Here is a 15961-nt window from a genome sequence, read left to right on the forward strand (position 1 = left end):
TTATGTGTGTTTGTGAATCAAGTGTAGATTATAGAACTGTTCACAATGCCCATGGGATATCTGCAATGAGCTTTGGAAAAATGTTTAGTTTAAGAGATTTCAGGTATACTAAGGACATAGAAATTCTACATACCATTTTGATTACTGCTGCTGGTTGTGCTGTCCTCTCTCTCCGAATGGCTGGTGCTGCTGTTAGAAGTTGTGGGAGGTGGGGAGGGAGCCCGACTAGATGCAGCACTTTCACTTTCATCTAAGAGTCGATCCATGTAATCCCTTAAAGGCAGAAAGAAAACATTTGCTCTTCAGCATGGATAGAGTAGAAGTTTAATACAATTGTTTGCTACCAGGATCTTCATTTTCTGTTCAAAGTGCTGTATCAACAGGGTGGCAAAAGGGGAGAAATAGGACCATGTGGGTGGCAGAAACAGAAAAGAGGGCTAAGACCACCCAACTTTGGGCTCTGATCCCATCCATTGCTGGTATGCAGCAGCTGACCGGTTACCCTTCAGGAAATTCAACTCCCCCGGCCCCACCCACAAAAAAAGTTTGTCCCCCCGTGCTCTAGAACAGTGTTTCCCAACCTTTTTCTGACCGTGGTCCCCTTATGATCTTGTTTCCTTCCTGTGGCCCCCCATGGGTGTAGCCTAGGGGGGCAGCTGCCCCCCATAAATAAGTAAAAAAAAATCAATACCAATCTGAGGTTCTGCCCCCTAACAAAAATATTGGCTACACCCATGTGCACCCCCCTTCCTACTGGTAGAAAGGTAGCTATTTAAATGTTTTGCTTGTAAACAGAATTTTACATATTTTACAATTTTTTATAATTTATACAAAATACAATTACATAAAATGATAGGAACATAATGAAATATTGTTGAAGCAGAAAAATATACAATCATGGAGTTGGAAGGGACCCCGAGGGTCATCTTTATAGTGCAACCCCTGCAATGTAGGAAACACATCTAAAGCATCCATGAAGAATGGCCATCCAACCTCTGCTTAGAAACCACCAAGGAGTCCAGAACATCCCAAGGGAGATCCACATTCCATGTATTATAAAAATTAAAAATACTTATTTGACCCCAGTTATTTGACACAGGGGGGAAACCTACAGATACAATCCAAAAGGCACACAGTATATATGGTATATATATATACACAGTATATATATATTCTGTATATTTGGGAGAATTTTAAAAAGCAATTGGTCCTCACTGATCTGAAGCAAAAATATCTTATCATCCGGAGGAGCCCTGGCTGCCTAGATAAAACACTATAGCCTCACGCTTACCTGGGAGTAAGACCCACTGAACTCAGTGTGGCGTTCTTCTGAGTAGGCAGTTATTTACTCAGCTAGGCACTGGGGTGGATTTCATCCCATGCCTTGCAGAATTGGGCAGACAGCTCTGATCCACGTGGGGCTGGGGTGGATTGCACCCTGTGGCTTGCAGAGTCAGGCCCAGGCTGCCACCGGGCCCAAGCAGCTTGCCCAGCCCTACCCATTGCCACCCCACTACCACATTTACCCGACCTGGGGGCTCTGGATCACGGGCTCTACTAGTCAAAACGGGAGTAGAGTGATTGCCCTCTCCACTGGAATTGAAACCAGGACTGCTCCAAGAAATGCACAGGGCAAAAAGGAGCACTAGGCCCTGGTAGGCCGCCCCCTTACTTACTTGTGACTGACCAAGCAGATAGTCAGGCAATAAGTATTTTTAAAAACATGTTTCCTCCCCCCCTTCAGTTCTCACTTCCCGCTGTGGCCCCTCGTGCTGTGGTCCCCCATTTATGTGATTTTCACCTGTGCCCCACTGGAATATCCTGGGGGGCCATATGGCCTCTGGTTGTGAAACACTGCTCTAGAACATCATTCCAGTAAGACAAACATTAGTGGAAAGCACACAGCAGTCTATGTACAAATTAATTTTAATTTTTGCAAGGACATCAATTGTAGAAAGAAGCAGTACTGCACAACTGGAAAAAATATTGTTCATACTTGATAAAGAAACAAGACTTCATAAGACAACATCAACTATTTCTTGCCATTGGTGCTACACCATCTGTGAAACTCAGGAAGGCTTGGCAGTGCCTGGCAAAACACCTTTAAAGTTTCCCCATGCTTTTATGGTATTTTATGCCACTTATATCTGTTCTTTATGTGTCTTATACTTCTTTGTAAGCAACCCTGTTCATTTTCCATTGGAGGGTGGCATACACATTCTTAAACTGAAGTCTCCATCAAGCTCACTCACTCCAAAATGTGTTTTATTTATGCTTATTTTGCTGTAAGTCACAGCAAACTTCTGTGTAACTAGCGACTAACAAGTCTAATAAATCAAACTGCTTGGAGACAATTATGCCAGCTACTATTTTTCATGGAACTCTACTCCCTCGGTTTGACATTACATTGCTGGGTACTGTAGTATCGGGAGGTTTTTAATGCTTGATATTTTTACTGTTTTTAGATATGCTGTAAGCTGGCCATATATTATATATTATAATTATAATAATTGCCAGGTATTTACTCACCACTTTGAGGGCTCCCTGGCCAAAAAGCACTATAAAAGACAGACAAGAGCTGCTGTGCTAGGAGAGCCAGCCTGCTGGACTTAGATCAGAATCTAACTGAATGCTAGGCTTAGAGGGACCTAGATTCAAACGCTAGACTTAGGAGAGACCTGGCTTCTTGTAAGTGGAACTCTGACTAGGAAGAGCACACATTCATTTCCCATTTCTACACAAACACAAACCAACCAAAATTGATTACAGCTTACGTTACACCAGGATGCAAGTTGTACTTCTTTTTACCAAATCGTGTCTGTTGAGCAAAGAAGTCGTATCGTTCCGATTTTTTCCACATGTAGTAAAATGCTATGCATTCTCCAACAGATCTTGTCCGTACCTTTGAAAAATGAGTAAACGAAATACTTACTCTGCTTTCTATATAGACTTATGAAACACACTCTGAGATGACAAGACTTGGAGTTGAGGGATTGTTCAAAATGGGGACATTTAGGCAGATTAACACCTTAGGGGTGTGCCCCTGAATGACCAGCCAAGCAAACTGCCCTTGCTTCTCCCTCCCAAAACACCACATTACATGTTAAGCTAGATAGGGTAAATAGCACAGTCTTGCTCAGAAGCAGATATGGAACGTTAAGGCAATTTTTGCTCTGAATTACTCAGTTGCTTGTTCTACACCCAGGTTTATTGCACTTGGTCTTTAAATGATTACCCAATTCACTAACCTTATTTGCCTGAATCAAGTGAAAATCCTTTCCATAAGCCTTCAATCCTTGTTCAAAATTTCTACATTCTTCTTCTGTCCAGACAGATAGTTCCTCTGAATTTAAGAAATATAATACAAAAGCATATAAATGAAATTATTATTTAGTTTATCTGTATACCACCCTTCATCCAAAGATCACAGGGTGGTTCACAACATAAAAATACAAAAGGAGAACAGAAATTACATAATAAACCAAGAACAAGAAAACATTGAAAAGGCCATAGAATACTCATAGAAGGGGCACACAAAGAAGGGGTTTAGATGATGTTCGCAGAGTCCAGGTTGGTATATACCGTATTGGCGCAAATATAAGCCGCACCCTCAAATAAGCCACACCTTTAAAATTGGGGGGGGGGGAGAGAAAAAAAGACAATAGCCAAATATAAGCTGCTCCCTTAAAATTGGGTTACAGGCTTAAAATCGCTGTGGTTGGTAGAATTCAAACTCCGAGCCCATTTAAGCCTTTGATCTTGCAAGCTCATACAATTGCTCAAATGGCAAATTGCTATTCAATTGCTACAATTCCGTAGGCACTCACACCTACAAATGGCAAATGAGCAGTCTTGAGCTCACAAATCAGCAAAAAAACATTTTTTTTGTTCCATTTTACCATATGTATGTTTCTGCATTGATATCGTCAAAGCCCATTTTTGTAAGGCTGCAAATTTAAGCCGCACCTTAACTTTTAACAGTTGGAATTTGGGGAAAAACTGAGGGTTATATTCAGGCCAATATGGTATCGGGAGAGGTGGTCCTTGAGATTATTGCATTCCTGATCCATTCAAGGCTTTATAGGTCAAAACCAGCACTTTGAATTGCGCCCAGAAACTAACTGGCAGCCAGTGTAGATGGGTCAGGATATACATTATATGCTCAAGCTATCTTGTCCTGATGATCACCCTAGCCACTGAATTCTGCACCAGCTGAAGTTCCCAAAGTGCCTTCAGAAGCAGCCCCATGTACAATGCATCAGTTTGAATAATCTAGCCTAGAGGTTCCCAGAGCACAGACAACTAAAGTTGGGCTATCCGTGTCCAGATAGGGGTGCAGCTGGGCCACCAGGCGAAGCTGATGGAAGGTGGTCCACACCACTGAGGCCACCTGAGCCTCAACCAACAGCAAATGACCCAGGAGTAGCCCCAAGCTACAGACCTACTCCTTCAGAGGGAGTGTAACCTCATCAAGAGCAGGCAACCTCCCATCCAGCTGGTCTAGGGAACCACCCACTAACAATGCCTCAGCTCTAAGTCAAAAAATTAGCCAATATACATAGTCATATGCAGACATCTCTTAACCATAACTTTGGGGGGATGGGTGGAGAGAGATTGAACAGGAGGGGGTTGTTTACTATCTACACAAAAAGCACAAATGGGGAGCGAAATGCTTGCCTTGTTGCACCCTGTGCAATCTTATCTAATTTCCAGATCACAACTAATATTGTATTCTGCTGCTTTAAACTTTAAGTTGTTTTCCCACAATAGTATTACAACATAGTATATATTAACCCCACCTCCACTTTATATATGAATGAGATAGATGTGTGCATAGTTGCCGTATCAAATCTACTTAGGCATATATGTTATAGAAATAATTAATTTTAAAAATTGTCCAGTAGCACCTTAAGAGACCAACTAAGTTTGTTCTGGGTATAAGCTTTCGTGTGCATGCACATGAAAGCTTATACCCAGAACAAACTTAGTTGGTCTCTAAGGCGCTACTGGACAATTTTTTTTATTTATTTATTTATTTTGACTGCGTCAGACGAACACGGCTACCTACCTGAATATATGTTATAGTTGGACAATTTTACTAGGACTCAGTTATATTTAAAGAAACTAGAACTTTTAGAATCACAGAATTCTAGAGTTGGGAGAGATCTACAAGGGTCATCTAGCGCAAGGCAGCTAAAGCGTCTCTGCCAGATAGCCACCCAAACTCGGATTATTCCTCACCAAGGAAGGAGAGTCCACCACCTCCTCCATTCCAATCTCAAACAGATCTTACTGTCAGAAAAGTCATCCTAAGAATCTCCTTTCTTGTTATTTTTATCTTTTGGTTCAGATTCTACCTTCCAGAGCAGCAGAAAACAAGCTTGTTCCATATTGTGACAGCCCTTCAGATATCTGAAGATGGCTATCCTAGCTCCTCTCAGTCTTCTCTTCTCAAGGCTAAACATACCCAACTCCCTCAACTGTTTATCTTAAGGCTTGGGTTCCAGACCCTTGATAAATCTTGGTTGCCCTCCTCTGCACAGATTCCAGCTTTTTGATATCCTCCTTAAACATTTGTCCCTACTGAAATACATTTTGATAGTTTTGGCCCAGTTCTGCAACTTGTTAAAGCCATTTTGAATGCTGATTCTATATTCTGAGGCAGCGTTTCCGAAAGGTACAATAATTGTATATGCCTTTTGAGTTTTGTCTTACCACTGCACCACCTTCTCAGGCGAATGTAATTTGGGGGTAGTTTTAATAATATTATTTTATATTTGAATTGTTTTATGCAGCTAAAAAAACCTATGATAAAGTAAAACAAAAAAATTATGCTGCCCACCCTTTGAAACCCTTTCATGTACCCTAGGGAGCACACGTACAACTTGATGAGCATCCCATCTATTCCTTCATTCAAGTCACAACACCAGGCCCAGGACAGACCCTATGGCACCCCATTTGTCATTCTTTTCCAAGAATAATGAGGAACCATTGATGTGCACTCTTAGGGTTCCATCAGTCAAACAGCTACAAATCAACATAATAGTAACTAATAAGTACACTTGAAGGGTGGGAAAACTCTCAAGAGTAAACTAAATTATTGTAATTTTTTAATGTACCTTTCATTTCCTTTTGCATTTTTTCATTTATTTTGTTTCACTGAAATATTTGCAATAAAAAAATTAAAACCGTAAATATTAAACTGAATTATTTTAAGATCTCTAAAATAATGGATGGATGGAAGATATATATTTGATATATTAAAGGGCTCTTAATGGGATTGTAATGTTAGGAAGCTTTTTAAATTGGCTGTTTTCATTAAAGGTATTTTTAATGATAAAATATACATACCTCGGGCTGCTTTTACATTAAATCTTAATCTTCTTAGTGCCTCTTCTATATCAAAATTGCATTTCACTAATTCATACAAAGCCTGGGAAAGAAGGAAGAAATTATGATCTTCTCAACTATTGTTTAAAAACACTGGAACAAAATCAGTTGTTTCTGTTTTTAAAATCCAGTGTTAAGACAAAGCTAGATCCTGCTGTAGAATCATAGAATCGTAGCGTTGGAAGGGACCCTGAGGATCATCTAGTCCAACCCCCTGCAATGCAGGAATATGCAGCTGTCCCATATGGGGATCAAACCTGAAACCTTGGTGCTACCAGCACCATGCTCTGACCCACTGAGCTATCCAGGTAAGGAACATAGATTTCATATTTCCCAATACATATAAAATTCTGAATCCTGCACCACTCAAAAACATTAGGCAGCCAAGATGAGGGAGTATAATGTGACACACAACAAAATAACCACAAGGAATTTTAAAGCCGCTAAGAGTTCCAAGTGTCTTAAATACCTGCTCATTGTCTTTAATATGAGATCCTTCAGGAATTGCATCTATTCCTCTCTCATCACCTGTTCGTCTAGAGGCTTCATTAAGGAATTCGATCACTTTCTCTTCAGACAAGTAATCTGGATTCCACAGCAACTGGTCATCATTTTCATATACTAAATTAGAGAAATCAAGACATTATATATTGTCTTAACATCATCTATCTTTAAACCTATCTACCAAAATTATTTCCATTTACCTCCAAAACAAGCTGAAATGCTAAACAGACTTCCTTGACAGCATTTCTGTCAATAATTCTACATGTATGGTTTTCTCGAAGAAAACCAGACTTATTTCTGAGTAGATAACACAGGGTTGAGCTGTAAAGCTGGCAAACCTGAAGAGTTGAGTTCTACTGGTTCACTAATAATTGGCGGCAACTTGAAGGATATATATTCATTGGTGACATTATGCAAAGTCTAACTCTTGTAAGTGGGCAACTCAGTTCTATCACTTTGCTCTGATGGGAAGCTGTGTGCAACAAAGTAAGTATTGACTCATCATTCATGACAAAAAGCATTGGGGATTGAGACTTCTAACATCTTTGCTTCCCCAGCACCTCTTGTACCTGCCACCAGAGCCAAACGCTACAAGATCAGCAGGTGTTGCCCAGTGATGAAGCCCTGGACTATGAGAGTCTTAATAGCTGTTACTTCGTCTGTCAGTTCCAGGCCAGGAAATTCAGCTGAATACAATTATACTATTGCCTAAATAAATAAATATTCCTTACACAGCAGTTTTCCAGTAACCAAAATAAAGATTCTTATAGAGATTCACTAGGTCATGAGCTTGTTTCTCATGACCATTTTTAACATGATAAAATTAATCGATAGTAACTTTTACCAATGGAATTAATGTGATAATCACATTGCAAAATTATGAGAACTGCTAAAGTTTACCTCAATCATGAACCTCATTGGCCACCTTTTCCCCTAAACATCTTACCTCAAATTTGTCAGATCTCTTAATTTGGATCAAATTACCACCACAGCATTAACAGCAATTAAAGTTTACCTTTTTCGTTTTCTTTGTATTTAGATATCCCAACTGGAATTTCAGCTTGAAACATGGAGCCCACCATGATTTCCTATATAAAAAAACACATTCACAATAACCAGAAGTGTAATTGAGCACCCATCTGTTGCTATCTATGTATATTATTAAAAAATATGTAGGTTTAACACAATATGAATGCATCCAATCACTAGAAAATGCAGTTTGAGAAAATTACCTCACTTTAATGAGGTAAGTACTCTGTATTGAGGTAGCACCATCCATTTAACCTGTGGACAAGCTATGAAGTGACAGCAACGTTCCCTTCTGAACAGTCAATTATCTGTCAAAACTGTTCAGTGTGCAGCTTTCAGATTGGATAAAGATGATAAAAAGATGTGGAGTTGTATTGTTTCCATTTTTTAAAGTGACACAAAGGTGCAGAAGTTGCCAACAAAAACATGTTTCACAATACAGTTGATTTTGTCTTCTTATATACTACTTAAAAGTAATAAATAACCCCAAAGCAGTTTCCATCTAGCAAATCAAATGCCATCAATAAAAATACAGTGGTGCCCCGCACGACGAATGCCTCGCAAGACGGAAAACCCGCTAGACGAAAGGGTTTTCCGTTTTGGAGGTGCTTCGCAAAACGAATTTCCTATGGGCTTGCTTCGCAAGACAAAAATGTCTTGCGAGTTCCTGCGGTTTTTTTCCCCTTCCCCCCCCTTTTTCCCAAGCCGCTAAGCCGCTTATCAGCTGATCCGCTAAGCTGCTAAGCCGCTTAACAGCTGATCGCTAAGCCGCTTATCAGCTGATCCGCTAAGCCGCTTAACAGCTGATCCGCTAAGCCGCTTATCAGCTGATCCGCTAAGCCCGCTAAGCCGCTAATAGCGCTAATCCGCTAACGGGCTTGCTTCGCAAGACGAAAAAACCGCAAGACGAAGAGACTCGCGGAACGGATTCTTTTCGTCTTGCGAGGCACCACTGTAACAGCAAATAACCAACAACAATCAATTCAACAGCGCAAATTGAGACTAAGAATCAGGCATGCCCTTCATATGCTCATGTGAGCAAGCGCCCTTCACATGCAGTGGGCATCCATTAGAGCTTAGGCTAAGAGGAGGAGGGGTTCAATAACTGTGGCACCACTAAAGATAAGGCCCTGCGCCAGGTCTCCACTCAGTGAACTGAAGCTGCTAGTTGGACCACCAGCAGGGTTTTCTGCCAAATTCAAGAGTGTGGGCTGACATGGGGAGAGGTGGTTCAACAAATGTGTACCCACAAGATGTGAAGGGCTTTATATATTAGTTTAAGCACAAAGAATTGGCCCTGGTAACAAATATGAAGAAGTTCAGATCCCATAGAATAGGTTTTACATAACACTGCACATAACTGCCTGTAAGGACTCCTACAGCTACATCCTGCACTAGCTGCAGTTTCCAGGCAGTCTTCTAGGGCAACCCAACATAGAGGGCATTACAGTAGTCTGAACAGGAGGTGGCCAGAACATGCAGAACTGTGGTGAGGCTGTCTCATTCCAGAAATGGCCTTAGTGGGCACACCAGCTGGAGCTGAAAATCGCTCCAAACCCTCTGATGCCTGCACCCAAAGGGCACTCACAATGTTCTACAATACCTTCTTTATTTATATATATGCTAATATAGTATTACCTTTTTCCAGTCTTCTGAAGGAATATAATCTTCGTCTTCTTCAGATTCCTCTTCTATTTCACTGTCTATATACAAAAACCAACAACTTTTGCTTAAATAATAGCTACTCTGAGTCGCATTCCTTCAAATACAGTATATCCTAGAGACAGTTTTCTCAAAGTTAATTGGGCATTGAGACATGATGTCACAACCAACTCTATGTGATGACTTGTGGCAGAGATCTCCTTACTGAGTAATACAAAGAACTGTAAGAAGCAAGCAGATGCTTCCCTTTCCTTACCCTGTTTTCCAATGGAAGCTAGGGACACCTCAACCTTCAGAAAAGCACCTCATTTTCTGTAAATCAAACAACTGCATGTTCTGAATCCTCTACATATCCAAGTCTGATGAACAAGAACCACTGATCTTGGTGGTTAAAACTGAGGAAGCCAGCTTCTAACACTACTGGGGCTGGGGGGCAGGGAGAAACTGATTGTAATGTGGGGGAAAATATTTCTACAAGTCCCAACACACATGCTGAAGTCCTTCCAGACATCTGAAAGGAACTAGAAAAGGCTCACTTCACTGCCTTTGCCTCTCACCAGATTTGCCAAATAAATGTTTAAATTTCTAGCTATTTCCTTATATGTATGGAGCCAACATGTATATTACAGATTTATGACTTGGCCCAAAATCTCCAATCGTTTCATCATTTCACAGCGTTCCTATCCCCACTAAGAGCCAGCAAAAGATTAATATCCACAGAATTTATCTTACAAGGTCTAGGAATGATCTAAATAGGATGAGTTTTCCACAGCTTACTAACCATCACTACAGTCCTGCCCCTCACCCCCCCTCCATTTTCTCCTAATAATTCCAATATTTGCCAAAGAGCATACATACAAAAGAATTAAAATAATTAGTAATTAAAATAATTAATTAATAATTAAAATGTGCCTATATAATTGTTTTTAAAAAGGAAGAACACAAACAAAATTACACCTTATTACTTGCAAGCAGAAACTTGCTTTTGGCACTTGTGAGAGTACTTAAACTATGGGAAGTAAGGAAAAGGCTTATCTCATTCAGTTTTTGGTACGAGAATTCTCAAACACTTATATGGGATCAAATTACAAGAGCTGTTAAAATGTCTGAAAACAGGTTTAGATGAGAATGCTTAATACTTTAAAAGACATACTTGCATCAAAGTATTTACACCGCCGTGGGCGAATTATCTCCTGTACAGCAGAGGGCACCGGATCATCGTTGGAGGACTGTGTCTCATCCTCTTGACCAGATGAATCCTTTATGACCTCCTCCTTACAAACAACGAAACAAGACAGCAGCTATTATCATTTCTGCCCTACTTACACAAGTTAACATACAAAATAAAATTGGTATAATTGACAGTGCATCATAACCCATAACAGTAAGAAGTGATGCCTTAAAAACCAAGTGGAAAAGAAAAATGAAACAGATTAACAGACTAAAATCATACATAAGCTGCACACTGAAAAAAGAAGTTTAACATGTTTTTAAAAACTAAAAGAGGCACAGATGATCTGCACAAAGAAGGCATTCCATAGTACCACTAACCACTGTCACATACCCACCCAGGACCAAAAAAAGGGCTTCTGATGCTTATCTTAATATCTGGCAAACTTCTGCAGCAACACAGTTCCTGAGGCAACCTGGTCCCAAGTCATTAAAGGCTAGAACCAATGCTTAAAATTGAGGAAGCCAAAAAAAGAAAAGAAAAGAAAAGAAAAGCAGCTAACTGTTTGCTACTGTTGTTATTTTAAAGGGGGAACTTGCAAGCTGAAATCTGCTTTTGGCAATTGTGAGTGCAGATTTAGGGATGGGAAGTAAGGAATATGCTCAAATCTTTCATCCCCAGCTAGCAATCTGGCCACTGACTAATTGAGGTTTTCCAGGCTTTCTTTAAAGGAAAACCCAGAGAGAGAGCACTGCAGTAGTATAACCTGGAAGTAACTAGGGATGGATAACTGAGAGTGGGTCTGTACTGTTCATTAAAAGATCGTAGCTGGCAAATCACCACTTTGAGGCAATCTACCTAGGAAAAAGCAAAACCACTGAAATAATGTAATATAACATCATCACCATTACAGAATTAGAGTTTGAGGAGTTCCATTTAGCCCAGACTTCACCAACCTAGTGCCCTCCACAGCCAGCATGTTGGCAAAAACTGATCTAGTCCAATCCCGTTTGACCTAGGGTGTCCAGATTTACAACATCCCTAACAAATGGCTAGCTAGTCTCTGCTTGAAGACCTCCTATAAGGAAACAAATACCACCCCCTACATCAGGGATGACTATTGTATGACTCTCCAGATGCTAAACTGTAACTCAGGCACCCCCAAACTCAGCCCTCCAGATGTTTTGTGACTACAGCCCCCATCATCCCTAGCTAACAGGACCAGTGGTCAGGGATGATGGGAACTGTAGTCGCAAAACATCTGGAGGGCCAAGTTTGAGGAGGTATGCTATAACTCTCATCAGCTCAACCCAGAATAGCCAATGGTCAGAGGTGATGGGAGGGTCTCAGGTTTACCACCTCTGATTTGTGTAACTAATTCTTTTGTTGACTTGTCAAGAAGTTTCTCATAATGTTCACATGAATCTACTCTCCTGTAACTTAAACCCATTAGCTCTAATCTAGTCCTATGGAGAAGCAGAAAACATTTTATTTTGCCCACTTGCACATGACAGACTTCCAAAAATTTGAAGAGGGCTATCATATCCCTCCTTGGGCTTCTCTTCAGGAGGATAAACATACCCAGTTCCTTCAACCTTTCCTACATGCTGCCATCCTCTAAGCACATTCTAATGTATCAGTTTTTCTTACTGTGGTACCCAGAGCTAGAAACAGACGTCTAAATGAGCTCTGACAATTGCACAATAAAATTGTAACCATTACTTCCTGTGCCTTGCAAATTTTTGGAAATCTCTGACTTGGTTCAGTCTAAAACTGTATTCATGTACTGCAGATGCATTACACTAGTTCAGCCTATGATCAACTTCAGGAGGCTCAGAAGGCTACCACGGTTGATGGTATCAAAGGTTGTTGAGAGGTCTGAGAGAAGTAATAGGGTTTTACTCCTTCTGCCCATCTCCAGTGCAGGTCATCCACCAGAATGGCCAAGGGAATTTCAATTCCAAAATCAGACCAGAAACCAGCATGGAACAGATCCAGATACTAAATCATGGAATGTCTAGATGAGAAGCTAGCACATACTTGAAAGCTTGCCCAAATAATAGAGTTTTGACACAGATCAAGTTGACTTGTAAGAGAGGTACAGGAACTATGCCATCTCCATAGGTACAGGAACTATGCCATCTCTTAGAGGCTTTGGTCACCTCTAAAATATAGAATGGCATACAGAATGGAGTACCAAAATAATAGCAGCAATAATAACAATAATAATTTAAATTTATATACTGCCCTATACCCACAGGTCTCAGGGCAGTTCACAGGATAAAATTACAATATAAAACACAAAATACATAATCAAAATAAAAACAAGAACTCAAAACCTCCCCACAAATAATCAGAGAGAGAAAATAGAACTTAAAACACACATACAGTATTTGTAATAAAAAATATAAAAATAAGGACCCATCAGGCATCATGGAGTAGATTAAAAGGTCAATTTAACTGTCTTTCAAATAAAAAAAAATTAGCCATTGTTTTTCCCCCAATTGCAATCATTCATAGAAGCTCTTTGATCCAGTGGAGGCTTCCATGAAGGGGCACTGGGAGGCAATTTTCTCTTACTCCCCTTTCCTTCCGCAGCCCTTGTCCCCATCCCCTCAAATGGGAAAGCAGTGAGCATGTAAGTGGTAAACCTCAACTAGTCAAGCTGCCTGCCATGTCAGCAGGAAAAACTAACTGAAAAGTATCCATTACTAGGACCCATGCTAGTTTTGACTGCAATTTGTTTTAAGCAGTTTTAATGCTGTATTTTGTATTACTGTAACCTGACAGTGCAGGACATGTAACAAATCTAAACAAGAAGTGCTCATAGCAATTCTCATCTCTCTCCACCTGGGACAGTTCTTCTGCCTGGCAATTTTGCAGATGCAATGGTGGCAGAAAAGTAGGTTGTTTTTCCCCTTGCCATCACTTACACTGCAACATGGGCTCTGTGTTAGGTTGGATACTTTCTAAAACTTCTGCCACCTGTGCTCCAACCATAGCACTAATCATTTCATTGCCCTCAATTGCTAATTAAGTCAATTTCTTTCAGCTTAAATTATTCAGTTATACACCAGACGGTTTCATTGCCACAGAGGAACACAACACATGACAACAACAGAACAATGGTAGTTCAGTTAATACTTATAACTTGTCACATAGTCTTTCCCTATAGCTTTTCACCAATCACTCAAGCTGTCCTGAAACACATACAGATGAACAATGATGTGAGCTATATTGTACTTACAGTGGTACCTCTGGTTACAAACTTAATTCGTTCCGGAGGTCTGTTCTTAACCTGAAACCGTTCTTAACCTGAGGTACCACTTTAGCTAATGGGGCTTCCCGCTGCTGCCAGTGCACAATTTCTGTTCTCAACCTGAGGTACAGTTCTTAACCCGAGGTACTACTTCCAGGTTAGAGGAGTTTGTATCCCGAAGTGTTTGTAACCCGAGGTACCACTGTATTTTGCAAGTTTGTATTGAAAAACTGAGAAAGCTGATGATTTGTTTAGATTCAGGTTTCTTAAAAGTCTGAGACAAATTGCCATTAACCACCTAGTCAGAAGCGCAAGATCTACTTAGTACTCCACTCCCCCGAGACAATTATCCTGGAGTATCTAGTTATAGTTATACAATTTGTCAAAGCTTCTGCAATTCCTGACAAAACACAAAACATTCAGATGAAATTGCCAAGACTGGAATATGAACCTCAGGAGGCACTCAAAGAAAAGAAAAGATTGCAGCAGAGTCCCAGAAAGAAATTTTCTGAGAGTATCTCTTTACACCAGCAATGTCTTACTTGCATTATTTACTGTGAAAAATGTGAGGGCAAAATGTTCTAAAGAAAACTTGAGGGTCTTTATTCCACAGCATCACCAAAGCAATAAAGCACTGTCCATCACAGGTAATGGAGCAAAAGGGGCAAGACAATATGCTTTAGTAGACAAAACGCTTTAGTAGACAAAACTCTGATGGCAAAATATTACGCAATGTTTTCAGTAACCAAGTGTTCTTTCTTGGGTAAACTTTCTGCATGATTCTCTGCACTATCCTAACCTGTAGTATGTTGTACAGATTATTTTTTAAAGGTTAATATGGAAATAAGTCATGGAATTTGCCACCTAACTGCATGTTTGAATTGAACAGTAAATGCTATTGGCAATGGGAATGAGAGATGTGTTTGTGATCAACTACCCAGAGGACATTGTTATAATGGGTGGCAAATAAATAAATATATAAACCGCCCCTTTTTGTTTTCATGATATAAGCTTGCTTTAGTGCTATCCATAATGTTTATCTCAATAGTTTAAAGCAGGGTAGACAATATGTTGCTGGACTACAAATTCCATCATGACTGAAAGATTTTTCCTTCAAATTCCAGCTTGAGGTCAAACCAAGATTCAAAAGAAAAAATTTCCTTTGAATCCCTAGTCTGAAATTGTGTGTTCCTGATTCTTTCTCTGCATCAAAAATAAGTCAACACTTTTGGAATTTTGCACCTTTTTCTATCACTGTGCAAGAAGGCAGAAAAGATGACCAAATTCAAAAAGTGCTGACTTTTTTTTTACATGTGTGAGGTCTTCTTTCTTTTAGCCATAGCTTGAACTTGTTTTAGTTTTTCTTAATGCTTTAAACTGTTTTAAATACGGTTTTTTTTGGGGGGTTGTTCTATTGTATGGTCACTTTATTGTTTGCCGCCCTGGGCTCCTTAAGCAAGAAAGAAATTTAATGAAGGAAAGCCAACATTTCTGCCCCAAATATCATATATGATGTCAGGCTTGAGAAAGAAAGTAAGTTTGCTCAAAATGGCCTGGTAGGCCAACTTCTCAGACCAGGCCAGCCTAATGAGGCCCTAGGCTAGTTGCCCCAGCATTACACTACACTCAGATCTTTCTGGGACTGTTCACCCATTTCTTGACCCTCAGATCATACTCTAAAATGAAACTAGGAGTAGATATTGAGCTTACATCCTTCCTCACTCACTTTCCCCAGACTACTGACTGAACTAAGGAGATTTGGAGAAAGAAGCATCAAGGTAACGTAGTCATTTAAATGTAAGCAAACATAGGTTCTTCATTGTTCATGTTATTCCCAGGTAAATGGAGTTTAGGGATTTAGATGATATTCCTGCATTGCAGGGGGTTGGACTAGATGATCCTCGGGGTCCCATCCAACTCAACAATTCTATGTTTCAATGACTCCA

General features: G+C 40.0%; 1 protein-coding gene across 3 annotated transcripts in view; it reads right to left on the reverse strand.

The window, feature by feature from the left end:
- The window catches only part of MIER1 (MIER1 transcriptional regulator), a 37939-nt gene that overhangs the window by 3745 nt on the left and 18233 nt on the right, over nucleotides 1-15961 (reverse strand). For all 3 annotated transcript variants that reach the window (XM_053392161.1, XM_053392162.1, XM_053392160.1), the window contains 8 exons: nucleotides 10739-10859; nucleotides 9562-9626; nucleotides 7910-7982; nucleotides 6860-7011; nucleotides 6352-6433; nucleotides 3249-3343; nucleotides 2775-2902; nucleotides 134-273 (listed from right to left, as the gene is read on the reverse strand). In XM_053392161.1, coding sequence (XP_053248136.1) covers nucleotides 134-273; nucleotides 2775-2902; nucleotides 3249-3343; nucleotides 6352-6433; nucleotides 6860-7011; nucleotides 7910-7982; nucleotides 9562-9626; nucleotides 10739-10859 — 856 coding nt within the window. The remainder of the gene's footprint in view (nucleotides 1-133; nucleotides 274-2774; nucleotides 2903-3248; nucleotides 3344-6351; nucleotides 6434-6859; nucleotides 7012-7909; nucleotides 7983-9561; nucleotides 9627-10738; nucleotides 10860-15961) is intronic.

This window comes from Podarcis raffonei, chromosome 6 (assembly GCF_027172205.1).
Source record: "Podarcis raffonei isolate rPodRaf1 chromosome 6, rPodRaf1.pri, whole genome shotgun sequence".
Classification (NCBI taxonomy): Eukaryota; Metazoa; Chordata; class Lepidosauria; order Squamata; family Lacertidae; genus Podarcis; species Podarcis raffonei.